This window comes from Peromyscus leucopus, chromosome 8a, assembly GCF_004664715.2.
Source record: "Peromyscus leucopus breed LL Stock chromosome 8a, UCI_PerLeu_2.1, whole genome shotgun sequence".
In the NCBI taxonomy this organism is placed as follows: Eukaryota; Metazoa; Chordata; class Mammalia; order Rodentia; family Cricetidae; genus Peromyscus; species Peromyscus leucopus.
The window spans coordinates 47,184,069-47,204,121 of NC_051085.1; the positions used below are offsets into that span (position 1 = coordinate 47,184,069).

At 46.7% G+C, this 20,053-nt stretch overlaps 1 protein-coding gene across 1 annotated transcript in view; it reads left to right on the forward strand.

Moving 5' to 3' along the window:
* The window catches only part of Arid1b (AT-rich interaction domain 1B), a 382,103-nt gene that overhangs the window by 29,564 nt on the left and 332,486 nt on the right, over positions 1 to 20,053 (forward strand). Inside the window, 1 exon segment of the mRNA XM_028888631.2 lies at positions 15,779 to 15,973. Within this exon segment, the coding sequence (XP_028744464.2) occupies positions 15,779 to 15,973 (195 nt within the window).

Sequence of the window (20,053 nt, forward strand, 5' to 3'; positions counted from 1 at the left end):
GGCACTTTTTAATAATCCAACAAGCTTAAGAAACCCAAGTCTTCTAGTCCCTCCTCCCCTCTCCTTAGTGAATGGACCTGGTTTTATCCAGAGCTGGCTGGTTTCACTGGAGTGGAGTGGTATGGCCATTAGAAACCCTCCTGAGTCACGTTTGGGGGAAGTCTGACTCTGTCATATTTCACCACTCAAGGCAGGCTGCCTGCTCTAGAATTCGGTTTTCTTCAACCAGACTAGTGGTAACTTAACTACCTTGCAGGATTTTAGTTCACATGAACTGTACGGAGAGTCTACCGTCCCGAGGGCACAGTGGGCACTTGGGTGCTGGTGCCCGCTTGTTGTGGTTGCTCCGCCCCCACGGCCCTTTTAAGATGATCTGTGATGATTCGTTCCTCACGGAGGGCTGCCATCCCTGAGCCCATCTGTACCGAGCGGTCCTGTTTTCTGTCACGTCAGCGTCTCACATCCCTGCCTTTCACAGAACCTTACACATGAGCACTGGTTCAGTTTGAACAGTCGGTGGATGGTTGATTAGATGGCCTTTGAAGAAACCTCTTTCCTCTTTCCTCTGAACCATTTCTAACTCAGAGCTTCCTTCTGAGATGTGTAAACTCCTTCTACCCCATACCCTATCAAGTTCCCGCATTCAGACATGTCTTTGCACCCCCCCCCCACCCCCACCCCCAGGTCCTTCTCCTTGGGAAGGATGGAGCAGGGCTTTTCCTCAAAGCCTTCCTCTTGACCTTCTTGTCAAGCTGCTCCTTCACAGAGTGCCTTCCCCCTTCCCAAATAAGAGCTATGATCTGACTGAGAGTCCCCCCACCCCCTTCTAGAGAAGGTGTCATGTAGACCAGCTGGCCTCGAATTCACTATGTAACTGAGGATGACTTTGTGCTCCTAACCTCTTGCTGCCGTCTCTTGAGTGCTTGGAGGACAGGCCCGTGTCACTGTGCCTCGCCTCACACTCATGGCAGCCCCAGGTCCTGTCTTCATTGTCAACAGGGCACAGCCAAGTGCCACCGGGGAGGAATCTCAGTGAGGAATTCCCTAGATCAGTCTGGCTTGTGAGCATGCCTGTGAGCCTGTGAGGGTCAGTTGGTCTCCCTCCCTCCCTCCCGCCCTCCTTCCTTCCTTCCTTCCTTTTGATTTATTTTTATTTTATGTGCTTTGGTGTTTTGCCTGCATGTATGCCTATGTGAGGACATCAGAGCCCCTAGAAATGGAGTTACAGACAGTTGTGAGCTGCCATGTGGGTGCTGGGAATTGAACCCGGGTCCTCTAGAGGAGCGGTGCTCTTGACTGGTGAGCCATCTCTACAGCCCGGGGGGTTTTTCTTTATTGGTTAATTGAGTTGGAGGGCTGCCCCTGATATGGCGGCCCAGTTTCATGGGCACTGATGTGTCTGTTTCTCCTGCTCTTGACTCTGTTCATGTGATAGGACTGGTTGTGTTCCTGCCTGGACTTTCTACAACGATGGCCTGGCACCTGGACTTGGTAGCCAGACAAGCCCTTCCTCCTTAAGTTGTCTCAGGTATTCTGCAACAGCCACAGACATGGAGCCAGGACGGGAAGCGTGCCTTTGTTTTTACCTGGAATTTCTGCTTGCTACAGTTTTTGACACATATAGACTCTTGCTAGTATGAAATGTTTGAGGGTAGTGCCACGTCTCTACCAACTTGACGTGTGCAGTAGAATTCTCTGTCTTCCCTTAAGACCCTGATTTTGTATCCAGAAGTTTGAACGGATGTATTTGATTTTGTAAATCCTGTTGTTAAATGGATCAGTGTGTGTGCTTAGGGACATGCATTCATGGTGCCTCTCTTTTGAAGCCCTTTGTAGGTGTTACTTTTACTTAAATGGCAGGGGGGTAATGTGGAGAGGGAGGTCACCAGGACCACCCTCCAGCCCACCCCTGTGGTGTGCAGATGTCACTGACCATGAATTTGTCATGTTGGCATGCAGCGTGCTGGTTGGTCTGATGTACCAATTAGCTCTCTTCACCAAGCCAGCAAATAAATACTTGGTTTAAAGGTAATAGAATGATTTTGTAAGGGGATCTTTGTTTTTAAAGAATTTTAAGGACATACAAAGGGATTAAAATTCGTTGTGGGAAGAGAAGGTAAAGTTCATTAGGGCTCCGTTCCTCAGGACCCGTTTGAAAGAGGCCTTGTGTGGAATTGGGTTGTGTCCAGAGAGTATTGTTCCCACTATGCTTTGGAAGTTATTGTATGCCTGTGGAAGCATCTTGGCTTAGTCTGGTCAGTCTGCTGTGGACTGCTGGAGACAAAGGGCATGCAAGTGAGTTTGGGGGGCAAGAATGGCGGGGTCTCCAAGATTTAAGGATTTGGGCGGAGTTGGACATTCTTTTTGAAAATGCAAATTAATGCTAAGGAAAAGTGCATTCTTTGGCTAGATTTACACTTAGACTGTGCATTCGAGGTATGGTTATGTGGATAATATGGTCTCAGTTTTGGGAGAATGATAATTACCAATGTAAAACCCTCTACTTGTTCTGTATTTCAGTGGTTCATTTTTACACTAAAATAGTTTAAAATTTTTTGTTTGTATGTGTGTGTGTGTGCAGGTAGTGTGCTCTGTGATAGTGGGGGGGGGGTCAGGGGTGACTTTCCGGAGTAGGTTTCGGGGGTCGAACTCAGATTGTCAGACTTGCATAGCAAACGCTTTTACCTGATGAGCCTTCTCACTGATCTCCTAAAATATTTTATATCCTAATCTCTGTTAATTGATTGTGATCACAGGTTTTCGATGAAGACTCATCAATTATCGATAGACTATCAAATAGTGAGCAAGAAATTTAGTAATAAAACTGTATCCAACAGGTACTCAGGTATTTTTGAAGATGAATGATGTGTGTTTATATGTGCGGAAAGGATAGATTTGGCATCTTGGTGCAAGTTTCGAGATCCTGACAGCGAAGAGGCTGATGCTGCTGTGAATCCATTTGGCGGGTCATGTGAGACACTGTGCCTTTCTTCCGGCCTGGGGATAATGTGACTTCTTGGTTTCTTCCTCCATCCCCCTTTCCCCTTATCCCTTTTGAAAACAGCAGTGCTTTTCATGCTGTCAGGATCTCATGTTGTGACACCCTACTCAACGCTTCTGACAGGAGGCTAATGACAGCCCCTGCCTCCTGAGAATCAATCAGGCAATTAATTTTGTAAATGAAATGCTGATTATACAAAGCTTCACATGAGAGGCCCAGTGATTAAAATCAATTTAACAAATTGTTTCAGGTGGGACTTGATTAATAATTTGCCGTAAATGCTAAGGATATATGACCAGCATACTTGCTGCTCTTACTGGCCAGATCTGCAGGTAGCCTTATGTCCTAATCGGGGTCGATGGGTCAAGCTTCCTGTTCCTCAGGCTTTGGTTGTTTGTCCTGCCTTTGCAAACAGTGAAATGGAATACACAGCCATGCTTTTGTATTGTTGTAGTTCATGTTTTCATTGTTCTTCTTAAAAAGTAGTTGGAGGGCTGGAGATAGGATAGGACTCAGCAATCTGCTCTTCCCGAGGACCTGGGTTAGGTTCCCAGCACCCACGCGATGCCTCACAACTGGCTGTAACTTCAGTGGCGGGTATCTGTCTCCATCTTCTGGCCTCCGAGGGCACTAGGCATGCACGTCTTTCGTAGACATACATGCAGACAAAATACCCATACACATTGCATTAAGAAAAGGAAAAGAAGCAAGTTGCCCCCGTGGGCCTGAGTTCAGCCGAGTTAAACAGGTCTTTTATCCACATGGGTGTTTCAGACTTCTGATGGTAATGTGTGTGTGAATCTTAAAGCGCGGCAGGTGCTTTATAGGCATTTTTCATTCTTAATTACAGTAACAGCAATCAGCAGAGCTTGGGAAATGTTTTAGGACTATTGGAAAGGGTGACATTATGGCAGGGAAATAAAACACGCCTGTTTGGAGCCTTCTAATTTGAATCCAGGAGAAGTCACGCTCGGCATAGGAGACAGCTGGATGTCTTCCTCACACCCATATAGCAAACATTTATTAAGAGCCTGTCATGAGCCATGCTCTGGATCAGGCTTCATAGTTGTCTTTACTGAAAATTGAGACCTGTAGCAAGGCTGTGAGGTGTTAGAAGGGGATAACTCTGAGAGAGGTAAAGGTTAAGTTGTCCTTGGGTCTCATTTATAAATTGATTGACTGATTGACGCAGGACGCTGGTTGGGTCCGAAGTTCTGACTATGGGGAGGATGAGGATGAAGAACACATTCTTCTGGTCTGCAGGAGCGCGCCCTGTGATGAGAGAGGCAGATAAACAGTTGCAGGGCCTCGGGGTAAATACTTAGTGCCTGTTCAGTGAGAGTTGTGAACGGTGGGACCCTGGGAAGGCAGGCTTTGGAAGAATTACCTCCGTTTACAGGGTGGTCAGGGGTATGCTGGGTAAAGGCTTTCTAGACTAGATGTGTACATCGGGCATAGATGTGCAGGTGTGCAGGAGGGCTGGGTCAAGACTTGAATGGTGGTGGAACTTACCGTGTTCAGGTGAGTCTTGTCTCAGGGTTTCACGTCTTCAAGAGAATTTACTGCTCCGATTCTGGTCAGATGAGCAGAAGGGGGGAAGCACCATTAACTGCCCATACGCTCTGGAATACACTGCAGCTGGAGGATGTTAGAACAGCGAGGGGCCCCCGCCTTCTCTCTAGCCCCCCCATCTTGCCTGTGAGGAGTGGGCAGCTAGAGGAGTGACCACTGGTAGTGACGGTCTTTACCATCCTTTGAGACCCTCCTCCCCCATGTGCTCAGCACTGGGACCTGGTGTGCTAGGCTCAGACTGATAGATACTGTTATTATGTTGACTTTTCAAACCAGGCAGCTGAAGTTCAGACAACCGAGGCTGCTTAACATCTAGGCTGTTTGTTCTGCTGCCCAAAACATGCAGCCGTCCTCAGGATAGCGTTGGAGAGGTAAGCCCTGTAAGGGGCCCTGTTCCTGCCTCAGCCCTCTGTCTACCATGGAAGTTGCTGAACTGCTGATTGTCTCTGAGTTGACCCCAGAACCCTTTTCTGCCTCTGTCTCTTCACCTGCAACTTTGGAGAAGTCAGCTTTTCAATCCTCGCTGAGTTTGAAAACCCCCCACTTGTTTCCCGGGGGCGAGTGCTTTTACCTCCACATATACATGAAGATAAAAATTTAAAAAGAGTAAAATCTTATAAAAGAATTCTGAGCCTGGAATGGGGAGGACACACTTTTAAATTTAGCACTCAGGTGTCAGAGGTAAGCAGATTGAATTCAAGGCCAGCCTGGTCTCTACAGAGTGTTCTAGGCTAGCCAGGGCTACATACATAGTGAGACCCTGTCTAAATAAATAACTATTAAAAGTAGTAACTAAAAGTGTTGTGTTTCATGACTTTTTATGCAGCCATGTCCCCAGCCTGTTACTGTACACACACCCCTTTCTCTCTCTCTCTCTCTCTCTGTGTGTGTGTGTGTGTGTGTGTGTGTGTGTGTGTGGTCTCCACTCACAGTTCTGAGGTGCTGTGGGTTTGAGTGGCATGTAGCGGTTACCTTGGCTGTCAGCTGTCCTTAGCACTCCATCACCCTGGCATGAGTGCATTTAAAATTGACCAAAAAAAGTAAGAACACTACAGAGTGATGGCATGTACCTGTCTGAGTCTGGTACAGCTGATCTTAGCTTTTTGCCACCTTTGTTATTCCGTCCGTCAGTCCGTCCGTCCACCCGTCCGTCGGTCCACCCCTCCACCCGTCCATCCGTCCATCCACCCACCCGTCCACCCATCCATCCATCCATCCATCCATCCATCCATCCATCCATCCATCCATCATGTATTTGTTTTCTCAGCCTTGTTGGAAAGGAGATGAGATCCAGGACAGGCACCAAAACTACACAGAGAAACCCTGTCTTGAAAAAAAAACAAAGGAGGTGAAAAAAAAAAAGATTTGACTATATGTTGGTCATGTTAACTTTTTTCTGCACCTCCATGTTAAATAGGAGTCACCGTAAGGCCTCATTGGCTCTGATAAAGAGCATACTTAATGGGGGCATGTCTCGGGAAGCATCTGTGTGTCACCATGGAGTGAGTGTTTTGTCCAGAAGTGCAGGTGTGGGTTGATGCTTTTAGTTTATTAGTGTTTTTTATGCTGCAGCTTTAAAGTTGCTAATTTTAACAACTAAGGAAGTAGGGCTGGGTGCATAGCTCAGTGGAAGAGTGCTTGCCATCGTGAACACGACCCAGTTAACCTACCCACCCCCTGCCAGTTAAACAGCTTGAGAGAGATTTGAGGGCAGTGTTGAGACCACAGGCAAGTCCAGCTCCTGTCCTCAGGTGTGGCTGTGGTGAAGCTGTCTTTCCCGCCAAGTGACACTGGCATTTCAGTTGCTGACTCAGAGGGAGGGACGTGTTATTTCCCTCTGAGAGATGGGGAACCGTGGCTCAGCGCTCTTGAGTAACTTATCCCTCATTTTGTAGCTAGTCAGGAGCAGCCAGGAGTGATGGGCCCAGGTCTCCCTGACGACAGACTCGTGTTGCACGAGAGATGGCACGTTGGTGTCTGCAAAGTGCGAGTTGAGAGTGGCGGCCGCCTGCAGCTCTCGGGGGCTCAAGAGACTCCCGTCGGGACTGTCTTCTGGGCCATGGTGGGGGTAAAGGGTTTCCATACCTTTTACATCATTGAAAAAATTTTATTTCAGAATTATAGAGCTCTCTAATACCGATGAGAGTAAAATCTTGTTAGAAGCCTGTTATGTGCGAATATTTGAGACATACCATCTCCTATTCTGTAAGAATTTGACACCTTGAGAGTGGCATCGTTGGTTGTGTGTGTGTGTGTGTGTGTGTGTGTGTGTGTGTGTGTGTGTGTGTGTGTGAATTTACTGCGATACATGGAGGTCGGTGGAGGCTTTTCAGCTGCAGGTGGTGGGGCTGAAATTTGACACATTCACACACACTTTCCTTTCTTGACCTTAATGTGTATTTCTGTGGCAAATGCCACCATGTCATTCTCTCTTTAAGTAAGAGCCTGCTGCTGGGCTGTCTGCAGTGAGAGTCGGAACAGTAGCGCATGCGTGCTTAGCGGTGTGAAGAGTGGAAGGTGCTGCCACCACGTTAAAAGCTTTACAGGTTTCTGGGATGCCGGGAGTAAGAGTCTGAGGGAAAATGGAAATAGCTTTCATTATTATTTTGATATTCCATTTAGACCCAATTTACCCTGTAATAAACTAAACACACACACACACACACACAAACTTTGATTGTTCGCAAGATTATTACATTTGCTAAACTAAATTTAAAAGTGTGGTTTAGAGAACAATTTACTTACTGAATTGATTTATAAGCTGCTGAACTTTTGGGGATTAAACTAATACTAAGTTTTTACTAATTTATAAAAATCAGACCCAAGCCAGAGAACCCAAACTGTTCTTCTTTCTGAACTTGGGTAGTGCCACCATGATGGCCGGCCGCTGATCCGCTGTTTGGGTTTCCAACCTCACCCTCTCTACTCTTTGGGACAGACTAGGTAGGAGAGAAATCATCACACAGTAAAACCCACGGAGACTTTGTGACCTTTGGGAGCACCCTGAGGGATCAGCACAAGGCTGTCAGAGGGTGGTCTGCTGTGGCTGCTGCTCAGGGATGCTCCTTAAGGAGAAGACGGTGGAGATGAATTCTATCTAGGACACAGGACCTCGAGTCAGGTCCCCCTGGGTGTGAACCCTGCCTGTTACTTCTAAGTCACACTAATTTAGGTGCTGTCTTAGCGTCACCCTCTCTCTCAGTGTGGCTGAGGACGAAATGAGATATCACCAGATTTACCCCATAAGAGCTTCCTAAATCTCCTTTCTTCTTCAGAAATCAGTGAACTCAGAGCACAACTGGCCAATAATTTATTTATTTTCTTGTCTCCCTGGCAGACGACTGATTGAGGGGGAGAGTTTTCCGATTTGCCCACACACCCGCCAGTAGCACAATGCTGGACAGGATGAGCACTTATGGACCGGCAAAGCCACGACTTACCAAGTCACATGGCCTGCCAACAGCAGGGCTCCAACCACAGCGTACTGTCAATCACCAACGAGCCACTTCAGACAAACCTTCCCTTCCCTTAAGTTCATGCACACCTTGGCTTCTACTATCTCCCCCCCCCCCCCATTCCCTTTACCCAATGTGTCCACCTCGGCCTGGGTGCCAACAGGACCCTCTCCCCTCACTGGTCTCTGCCTAGAGGGAACACCTCATCCAATTACGACTCCCTTCTCTCCCTCTCCACCACAGCCAACTCTAATCACAGTGGCCTCCTGGAGCTCTGGGACTACACTTAGTAGTCCATGTGGGGGTTTGTGTGAGTCCCTGTGAAAGTGCAGACCTGTCCCTGGACTCTTCGGCCTTCCTTGAACGTTAGTGGTGTGGCTAAAGACTGACTGAAGCACGTTGATCTCACTGTCGGCTGGTGTGAAGCTAGGAAATGGAGTTGTGTGTAGAGGTCCTTCAGGATCTGAACAAGCATGTCTTTAGGAACAGTGACCAGAAATAAACGGAAATAAACAGATACACAGACTTCTGCCACATGGCTTAACTGTCCCGTATAATCCAGCCGTCTGATGTAAGATGGGACAAATGGACTTTAGTCACAGATGAGGGAAGGTGGTGGAGAGAGCAGAAATTTTAGGGCACGTTAATACCTGTGTCGGTTCTGGAAGAAGGTGAGCGAGGACCTTACCGTGATAGCTTTTGTGTTAAAGGGGTGAGAATCGGCATTTCTTACTTTGAGAAGAGAAACAGCTCTAGGTGTCTCAGATAACCTCCCAAAGGTGTGAAGACAAACTCATGTATAAAGGACAAGGAACTGCCTGCCATGTAGAAAAGGAAGCCGCAGAGTGTTCCTGGTGATAGACACCTGGGGTGAGGTGCGGTTCGTACAGAGCAGGAACAGTGAGGCTCTTTGTCATTGCCGACTCCTTAACCAGGGAGACTCGTGCTCGTGGGAGAAGGGATTGAGAGGTCTTGGAAATGAAGGTTTGCTGTCATTGATGGTCCGGGTAAGGCTTTGGATGACTTTCCAAGAGGGTGGTTCTATGAACTCCTGACTCTGTACGATCGATTATTTATTTGTGTATTTGTTTACTTTTTAATTTTTGGGACAAGGTCTCACTATGTAGCCCTGGATGGCTGGCCAGCAACTTGCTCTGTAGCTCAGGTTGGCCTTTAACTCATACACACACACACACACACACACACACACACACACACACAGAACACACACACACACAGAGAGAGAGAGAGAGAGAGAGAGAGAGAGAGAGAGAGAGAGAGAGAGAGAGAGAGAGAGAGAGAGAGAGACCCGCCTGTTTCGGCCTCCCCAGCACTGGTATTAAATGTGTACCACCACTCCAGCTCAAACACTTAATCTTTCCCCGGCATTCTAGGAGTTAAGACTCCCAGCTGTCAGCATCCTAGATTGTTACTTTCTCTCTCCTTTCCCTCCCTTCTCCCTCCCTCCCTCTCTGCCCCCTCCCTGCCTTCCATGAGGGGCAGGGTTTGAGACAGGGCTTCTCCGTAGCCCTGGCTGTCCTGGAACTCACTCTGTAGCCCAGGCTGGCCTCAAACTCAGAGATCCTTCTGCCTCTGTCTCCCGAGTGCTGGGATGAAAGGCGTGCGCCACCACTGCACTGTTACTTTTCATAGGCAGTTATGGAACCTATTTTTTTATTATAGGTTATAATATATTTTATGGAATCAATAATTCTAATAATAATGGTGGTATTTTAAACTCAGATAAAACTTAAAATGTAACTGGGAAAAGATAATTGTGTTTCTTTTTTTCTGCCCTAAAAAAAGAAACCAAAAGACCCCCCCCAAAAAAAAATTACAGGGTCTTGCTATGTGCCTAGACTTACCTTGAACCCAAAATCCTGCCTCAGCCTCCCAAGTGTGTGCTGTCCATGTCCATGATCAGTGATGACATGTATGTGAAAACACATACCTCTTTTTCTAAATTTATGCATCGAGGCACATTTACATCAGTAAAAGTGGCATAAATAAAAATTGCTGCCCCATTATTTTAAGAACAAATAATTCGCTTCTCATGCCCTTTATCATCAGCTATCATTCTACAATTCCACAATTCTACAATGTATTAAGGAGTCCAGAATCAAAACCCAAGAACGTTGACAGTGGTGATCCATCAGAATAGGGTGGGTAGTCCTTAGGATTTTCGCCACCTTCTTGTCACGACGCTAATGGCATCATGGTCTGGGGCATCAGTAGTTTGCCGTGTTGGGGTAGCCAGCGGTGAGGCCTTTTCTTCTGCCTTGTCTAATATCCTCGATCTACGGTACACCTTTATCATCAGATAATGTAGCCGACACTTTTGTGTTGATAGGAGAATCTGGTAGAGACTGTTGATTCCGTACGTGAAGTTCGTTTTAGGTTGGTCGTAAATGGACTAGTCTGCCCCAGAACAAGTCAGAACACACAGTTTCAGGGGCAGGATGTAAGTTTCCCAACTCTAAGGATCAGACCTGAAAGCATCATGTCTTGCCCCTCGGAGCCGTCCTGTGACCTCCAAATGTGAGGCACTTGGCCTTTGTTTCTGTGGTAACTGAGAACCATGGCACTTTAAGGCTTGACAAGGACTAGGTGCTCTTCCTGAAAGAGCTTTGGGGCCCTGCTTCTCTGGAGAAACTCTATTTCACAGAAGGTCGGGGCACTGGAAGCACCAAAGCTGGACAAGATTCTTTACGGTGGCAGCTATTCACAGGTCCCAGCGGCTTCCTCGTCATCACCAGTTTTCATGGAGCCATAACTTGTGTGCATCACACTTGAGAACCTCTCCCTGTCTTGTGCACACCTTCCATCTGTTCACAAATCCCTCTGTGCTGGTGTAGTATGCCTCCTGCATAGCTTTTGTGATGCTAGGTTAGTTTAGTTGGTTCCATTTTTCTTTGAACTTCTAGGTTGCAGAGTTCCAGGTACTTGGTGGCTCTTACTAACTCGTGTGTGTGTGTGTGTGTGTGTGTGTGTGTGTGTGTGTGTGTGTGTGCATCTCCTTGTGCATATACTTCACAGAGCATGTGTGAAGGCCAGAGGACAACTTGCAGATGTAGTCTGACTTTCCTTTGGGCCTTTAGCTCACAAATAATGACATGAGGACTTATTATTAATTATGAAAGCTTGGCCTTTAGCTTAGACCTGTTCCCAACTAGCTCTTATAACTTAATCTGTTTTTATAATCTACATTTTGCCACATGGCTCACCTCTCCTCTGTACTATATGCCCAACTTCTTCAGTGTCTCCATGCCATGCCAAGTTCATCTTCAGTTCTTCTCTCTCCCCGGAAGTCCCACCTAACCTCTTCCTGTCTAGCTATTGGCCATTCAGCTCTTTATTAAACCAATCAGAAGGCGCCTTGGCAAAGACACATCTTCACAGTGTACAAAAAGATAATCCCACAGCAGCAGCAGAAGTCTGTTGCCTTCTTCTACCATGGGGGTCATAGGGATCCAACTCAGGTTGTCGGCAAGAACTTCACTTCTAAGCCTTCTCGCTCGCCCCCATTTATACTGCTTATACCTGTTTGTTCAAATACTTGTTCATACTAGGTTTGATTATTTTTGTCAGCTTTCTAGGTGATGGAATAGTACCAGAAAGAGACTCCTTTCCCCAGTCAGTGACTGAGAAGAGGAAGGCCCTCCCCTCTCTGGGAGCTCTTGTTTAATCGGGATGTGTAGACACACTTGTAGACGGACATGTGATGGTTCTTTCTGAGGACTTTTGCAAAATCTTTATCCAGTTTGTGGTTTAAGAAACTGGGCTAAGAAAATCATAGCAAAACATTCAGTAAATTAGGCCCTTAATTTGATATTTAGGGATAAAATAAAGTTACTTAGGTATCTTTGCTATAAATACGTATGTAGGCATATTCTGAAGAAGTGACCCTGAGCTATGCTCTAACTTACGCTAGAGATGTATGAGCTGCTGTCTTTTGGGTGGATACTTTACAGAAGGGAATTTCCAGGTCAGCTTTTAGAAGCCAGGATATAGCTGGACTGTGTTACCATGTGCTTCGAGTCTGTACACAGATGTGCTTTCAAACCTGCACCATACTCTTCCTCAGTTCACACTTCCTGGGATGGGCAAATGGAGGCTGTGGGAAGACACTGGCCACCTGAAAGACCAGGCACCATCAGGTGTGTGTGACCTGGAGAGAGGGAGAAAAGCATGGCTATTTGAATACAGAAGAATTTTGAGAAAGTTTTAACAAGTAATAAAATCCAGTCTGGCAAGGGATGTGTCTCATGGGATTGAAACTCACGTGCAGCATTGTGGAATGCCGCTTGGAGAGGAACCACCCACTCGGTGAGGTGCTGGAGGACCTTTGACTGTGGATGGTGCCTGGCACAGCATGCATTTTGTGTGAGAAATGAAAATGGTCATACTCTAGAAATAGTCTACCAGGATAAATGAGAACAAACAAAATTATTTACGAGTATATGTCACATGAGGACTGACCTAGCCTTTAGTTTTTCAGGAAAAGTCCTGGTTTTGATTGAAGTTTTAGTTGCTTTATAAAGCTAGTAATGAGTGAAGAGCTGGAGAGAAGCTGAAATACTTCATTACATGTTTTAATGTTCAAATCAGCAGGTTCACAGAGGGATGAATTTGGATTGTGGATGAGTGCCTAATAATAGAATATAAGGAGAGAAGGGTAAAATTAAATAATATGTGTTATATGAGTAGTTATGAGCTTTCATACATAAAGTCTCATGAGTGGTCTGATGCCTTTGAGATGGAGATAATCTGTATTTCACATTCTTGAATTTCAGGAGTCTCAGGGTTAAGCTAACATTTTTGACTCAAGTGCAAATTAACTGCATTTTAAATAGGACTGGGTTGCCGAGACAGATAGTACGGAACAGTTTCGTCACTGGTAAGGCAAGCATGCATCCCAGGGGCTAGCATCCCAGCGCAGGCATTCTGCGCATCTCACCTGTTAAACCTCGCGCTTTCATTATGCAGTCTAGCTTGGGCGTTAGGTAGAGTGGGGTGAGTAGACCCCTCCTGTGTTTGTGCTGGCTGAGCGAATGCGGACACAGGGCTGCTACAGGGCGGGGCTGATGGGTCTCTGACCTGATTGGGAACGTACGCAGCCTGTCTGTGGGCTGCTGTTCCCTCGGCTGGCTTTGAAATTACCAGCTCAACCTTGATTTTTCGCACTGCCAAAGAAAGTCTTGTTTTATCGTTGGAAAGAAAATCTGGAGAAAAATTACACCCTCGGTTCACAAGTGTACACTGCAATGTAAATATTCAGAGGAAATGCTTAGTTCTAGCTTTGGGTGTTACCACAGACGTGCTAGCATGTGTGTTTGTGAGGCAGGCCGGGGTTATGGGAGAGCAGTGTATTGATTGAGTAAAACCATATGCTCCTGTTCATTTTCAGTTATTTTAGGTTCAAAGTTTTTGGTTGGTGAAAGTAATAGAGTTTAAATCCCCAAACTTGTGAATTTTGTAGGTGGTGTGACCCAGGGGTACACCCATTTCCTCTGCGCTCCATGCAGTGGTCCGTCCTCGCAGGATCTGTATCCACAGGTCTGTTCCTGGGGTGGGGGCTCTGGCTGAGGTCAGGTATTTCCCACAGTTCCTTTCTTTTCTCCTCACTGAGGCAGTGTGTCAGCTGCCTGCATCCCTGCATCCCTGCACTGGGATCACAATGTCTTTATCCCCCCCGCCCCCCATCTTCCTCACCATCATCATGGCTGCTCACTTCTGTGCCGCCGTGAGGATGTAGTGCACACCCTCACTGCTAAAATCATCAGTCAGTGCACACAGCTCTCATGACTTCACGAAAATGGACCTCCACCGGGTGACTTCACCTGGTCATTTCACCCCCAGGGAAATGACCACTTGAAATCTTGTGGTGGGAAGTGGAGGGAGGGGAAGCTGGCACTTCTCACCTCCCTCAGCTGTGGTTTGTGGGGCTCACTACTTGCTGCTCTTCTTTCTGTCTTCACCTCCACCATCATGCCCCAGTTCTGGCAGTGACACTTTCTTTGCAGAGCTTAGCAGGTACCTGTCCTAGCCAAATGTTGGTACAGGCTTTCCACCCTCACTATGGGGCCTGCCTTGTTGCTCCATGAAATTACCTACTCTTCGATGACAACATGCTCCCTGGAATTCTGACTGCAGTTTCAGACACTTTAGGTTTTATTGTGGTCCACTCCCACCCCACCCCCAACCCCGCCCCTTTTGTCTAAATGGTATTGCTCTCCTAATTTATTCTTCTGTCCATCGTTCTCTCTGTCCCTCTCCCACTTGCCCTTCAAAACAGGGTCTTGTTATGCAGTCTCACTATATCCAGCTGCCCTCACACTCTTGATCCTCTGCCTCATTGACCATTCTTCCTGAATAAAGTTAATGGGCTTTACTGCTGATTCGCCCTGTATTTATTGAACATTTATTTACTTTGTTGCCCAGGGAAACATCACCTTTCATGTCAACATCACTGTTGGTTCCCAGTCTTGCCCCCATTGCATGTTTCTTAATCTGTGTCTTACCACTCATCCATCTTCCATCACTTTGTAGACTCCGAGTCCGTGTGTGTGTGTGTGTGTGTGTGTGTGTGTGCGCGCGCGCGCGCGCGCGCGCGGAGTCTGGCCTTGTAGCCTCTCATCTCTGTTGCCCGTTCAGGACATCTGTCTCACCTGCCCAGCGTGGCAGCTGGCCCCTCTCTCAGCCACTTCCTGAGAGAGCAGTCCTAACAGGTGGCTCTCATGACAACCTTCTATAAAAGCCCGCAGAGGGTCATCCGAAGAGACAGCCCGAGATGACCTGTCAGGCTTTGGCTCGTGCTCTGGCCTCAGCCTTCTTCAGCAAATCTTCAGTCTCCTGCATCACACACACGCGTAGCTTCCATGTCCCCAGGCACAGCAGGCAGGTGAGCTTCTGAAGCTGGAGTTCTGTGTCAGCCCTCCTCTCCTGAGCCTAGATTCCCACTCAGTGGGCAGCCCTCCCTGAGAGTCCTCACATCCTTACTGCCTTGTGTTCTGGGAGCCTGGCACACAGCAGGGTTTGGGAGGAAGGATCTGTTTGTGAATGCTGTGGACCCTGTGGCCTCCCTTGAGGGGCTTCCCATGTAGCTGTCACTGTCACAGCCCAGGTTGGGAAGGCCCTGCTTGACCTCTGCTCCGACTTCTCTGGTCTTGGCCCTGAGGCCCAAGGACTGACTCACCAGACCAAAAATAAAATTCAGAGTTAGCTTTGAACTAGTGTGTTTGGTAAGGTGTTTACAAGCTTGTGACTCATAGTCTGGGGCTATTGCTGCATACTAGATATCTTTGGGAATTTTTGATCTAAAAGCATTTTGTATTATCTAAAATTCTTTTTTACTTCCGTGAATACTCAACACTAAGACTCCCTCAGGATTTGTAGACTCAGGCCTAAAATGTCATTGTTCTATGTCACTTTGAATAAAAAAATGTTGCCAATTATCTTTGCCTTTATTAGTAATTACGTTGTTTTCTCTATGCTTTTTAGGATTCTAGGTACTTAGGAAGTAAAACATTTACCTTATATTGTCCATTTCAGATCTTCTTAATTTTAAAATTCTTTCTGAAAGTTAGTTTAAAAAAGTCCTTTTCCTTTAATGTTCTGGATTTTTAGTTTTTGGAATTGTGGTCTTTAATCTCAACATTTAGATAGTTGTGTTTTAGATATGTATTAAAATACGAAGGCTGCACTTGTTATAAGCAATAGCTAATAAACTCACTTCTTTATCTCCTCACAGGGCAGTCCCATGGATCCAATGGTGATGAAGAGGCCGCAGTTGTATGGGATGGGCACTCACCCCCATTCCCAGCCGCAGCAGAGCAGTCCATACCCAGGAGGCTCCTATGGCCCCCCCGGTGCACAGCGGTATCCCCTCAGCATGCAGGGCCGGGCTCCAGGGGCCCTGGGAGGCATGCAGTACCCACAGCAGCAGGTCGGTGCCAGCTTCTCTCCTTCACGTGTTGTGTTGATAGCTTCTTCTTCTTCCTCTGGATTTCTACGTGTTATTGGTGTTGAGAGAATTTGGGGGTGTTTCTGTGATGTCCCCCCTTTTTCTTTTGTTAAAGATAGAAAGTTTACCTTGCAGTGAAGTAGACCATTTTCACTTTTTTTCCCTTTTTTTTAAAAAAATGGAAATTGATCTTGCAACAAAGTAGACAAAGCTCCTGCTTGGTAGGAGGCAATCTTGCTGCTCCAGTGACCTTGACTTTCTTACATTTCTGAGCTTGAACTCCTCAGATGCGGAGCTGAGAGAAGACTTCACATGAATTTTCCAGTCATTCAAAGTTTTATTTGGTTGTTGTTTGAGTTAGTCTGATTGTGTTAGCCCAGGCTGCCCTCAAGCGTGGTCTCCCTGTGGTGGGATACAGGTGTGTGCCACCAGCCTGGGTTAGCATCAGCTTAAGTTTCCCAGAAAGTTACTTCTGTTAGATGATTTCTGTGGTGTGCTCTAGCAAAGGTTTCTCCATTCATTTGTGAATTGGGTCAGTTGTCAAAGAGAAAGACCCCATCTTTCTCTCCCCTTCAGAATCAAGTGTCACTACCCATACATGCTGCATGTCTTCTAGCAGCCTCAGCTCATGGTCTTCGGGGTTCTTAGGTTTGCTTGTTCAGCTGGCCTGAGGAGGCATGGGCCTTGGGAAGGACACAGTTAGATCCAGGCTGTCAGGGTACCTAGTGCCTAGGATCACCAGAAAGGCTATTGACAAATTGCCACAGCAGGCCTTGCATCCCCAGAGAGTGTAAGGCTGCTGGGGGAAATGCATTTTACTGCCTCCAGACTGGGGCGGCCCTGTAATGCTGCCCCTTAAGCCATGGTAGCCATTAATAGCCTTTCTTCCCAGGAAATTCTCTGCATTTCACCAAAACTCTTCCATGAGGAAACAAGTCGGACAGAACTTTGGTTCTCTAGAAAATGGATGCGAAGAGCTGTTGACAGCATTTTACTCGATACTGAGCTGTGTACCACCCCTCCATGATTCAGTCATCTGAGGCTGTGTTCTGTAGTTGAGTTCTGTCTGTCCTCACCTTGCAGTTGTAGGGGAAGATGGAATTAGGTCAGCCCTTCAGTCCCAAGTGATTCCTTACACTGCACCAGTGCATTATTGGCAACCTCACTCCATAGTAAAAGAACAACTCTTGAGTGCAAGGATCAGCTTGCTTCCTGTTATCCCAGGTTACCCTTTGCTTTCTGTTATTCCAGGTTACCCTTTCTTTCAGAGTTGAAGCTGCTGATTGCTGGGGAGATAACTGATAAATAAAAAAATGGCAGCTCTCAGCTGTCCCCCACCAAGAACCTGTGTGTTATTCGAGTTTCCTTCCTCTCTGTGAAGGAGAAGCCCACGCAGCAGGAAGCCGAAGGCCTCTGGCACTTGCAGTCCATGTATTGGGTGAGCAGTTGTGTCTGCTCCGGAAGGAAAGAGGCAGAGAGGCGGTGGGTGGGCTCGAGCCGTGCGATGCTGGCACCAGTGCTTCCCAGCCTGCTTCTCCCGCGTTTCCTTGACATGAGGCTGTGAAGGCATTCCTGGGCGAGAGAGCTACAGAGTCCTTTCTCTCGTCCTGAGTTCAGGTCTTGTTAGTTTTAGAAGTTGGCTTAGTTTGTTGAGCCAGAGCAAGAACCAAATACAGTAAGTTTGTGAAGAATGGTTACCAAGGAAATTTCTTTACATTATTCTCTTCCCCAAGTGTGTGGAGTGAGCAGTAGGTCTGCACTAAAATACAGTCTTGATTTTCTTACCTTCTTGGCTTTATGTAACTACGTGATCTTTACTTATCTTTAAAATCTGATAACTCTTAGATTTACTTGAAAGGACACATTGATGATTACCCATCAAGTATTACAGCAAATGCTTTTTCTGTGAAATTAATTAATTAATGGTTTTTCGAAAAAGGGTTTCTCTGTGTAGCTCTGGCTGTCCTGGAACTTGCTCTGTAGAGCAGGCTAGCCTCAAACTCACAGAGACCCACCTGTCTCTGCCTCCTGAGTGCTGGGATTAAAGGCGTGCGTCACCACCGCCCGTCTTGTGTGATTTTTAAAAACATTAATAATTACCTAAGTGTCACAGCATGTGTGGAGGTCGAAGAGCGGCCTGTGGGAGCCGCTTCTGTCCTTCCTCCACGTGGATTCCAGCGGTGGAACTCAGTTCAGCCTTGGTGGCAAGCATCCTTGCCCACTGAGCCATCTCCCCTGCCCTAGGCACGGTTTAAATTAAGATTTTAGTTTGGGTGTTTTCCTGCTAACCAAAAATAAATACCCAATCCAGGTGCACAGATCTTTTTGATAATGAAAAGAAAATAGTATATTTGGTGAGAAAGTGAATATCCTAGCTGTAGAAATCTCAAGCCTTCATACCAAGTTAATCATAATCAGGGCTCTAATCTGCCCAATTTTGCCCTTTCATTTATTTATAAGACTGCCTTGTCTCATTTTGAAATTCCAAGTTGAAAAATAGTTGGGGATAGATTTCTGTTTGAATGCTTGTTACCGTAGTAAAGGAGCTACAGCTTCAGATATTGACCCCCGCCCCTACCCCCTCCATCTCTCTGCCCCTACCCCCTCCATCTCCCTGCCCCTACCCCCCAGCGCTAGGGATTGAACTCAGGGCCTTGCACATGCTTCAGCACACACCTACTTGAGGTACTGCGTTCTCCCCTAGTACACACAGCATTTATAATGAACAAGTACTGGACCACAGCGGCACGCTCTCCCCCAGTAATACTGCATGTATAATACCAAATCCATGGAGCAGTTCTTACTAGCTGGGATCAGAGAGTAATTTGTAAAGGTTTTGAGAGATACTTGTTAGAGCATGTGCACACACTGTATATAAAACTTTAGCCTCTGCACATGTGCACTTGAACGTGTCCGGTCAAGACAGGATTTTAAACTGGCCTTAAACTCACAGTGTAGCCAAGAGTAGTCCTGGATTCCTGATCCTCCTGCTTCTGTCCCCTAAGATCACAGGCTTGTGCCACCACAATGGGCTTTGGTCTGTTTTTTTGTTTTTATTTTTGTTTTTTTTTTCCTCTCCAAGATCTGGAAGTGATAAATGTGTATACAACAAGGTCTGGACGCTGTGATTGGCTGCTGTGCTCATCCTATGTCTTTTCTTAGGGTCGGTGTAATTGGCTCAGCACTGAGGTAGAGCCTCAGTACAGGGACTAATGTTCTCCCGAGAAAAAGTTGGAAGATAATTATGACATTGAGTGTTCATTGAGTGGACATCGCCACCTAGGCATGGCTTTGCTTTGGATGCCTTCCAGAGCTTCCTGTGTTTGGTTTGTGAACCTCTAATGAGCTGAATCCAGTTCATTTAGCATTGCTCATATATTTCTGCAGAGGATTAAAATGCAGGAATTCAGCTTTGTAAATTGAGTTGCCCACTTACCAGCTGAGTGGTAAGTTGCCTTTGGCTCAGGGGTCACAGTTTGATTCTTGGCCGGCACTCCGCTCCTGTGATAGGAATTTTAAATGTGTATCCCATTAGTAACTGCGGTGCTTGTATGGCCTTTCCTGTGCACAGCATCCCTGCTCAGTTCCTGTCTCTCGGTGGGAAGGACTGGCCACTGAGCATTTGATATTAGCATTAAACCCGATGGTCCTGATTTGTGTAGTGGCAGTTTTAGGTTTGATATGCCCCATGACTGACTTATTGAAGCATGGCGCGGTAATAGCGTGCTGCTTCCGTCTTTATCGACTGGAACTAGGTTCGCGGTCTTCGCCCTCTTCTCGCCCACATCAGGCAGATACATGCCTCAACAGATTAGCTTTGCACGGTCCCCTAAGAACTCGGTTTTTATGGAGTTGAGGGGAGAAATGAATTTTCTCTGCCTCTGGAGACTGTTCTGCCTCCAAGCTCCTGGAGCAGACCTGGAGGTGGTTAGCAGAAGCACACTGTTGGTTTCATCTAGGACGGAGCCACACACAGGTGCAGCATCAAGCTTGTCATGGACTGGGTTTCCAGTTTGGTGGTCTGTTTGTTTGTTTGTTTATTTATTTATTTATTTATTTGAC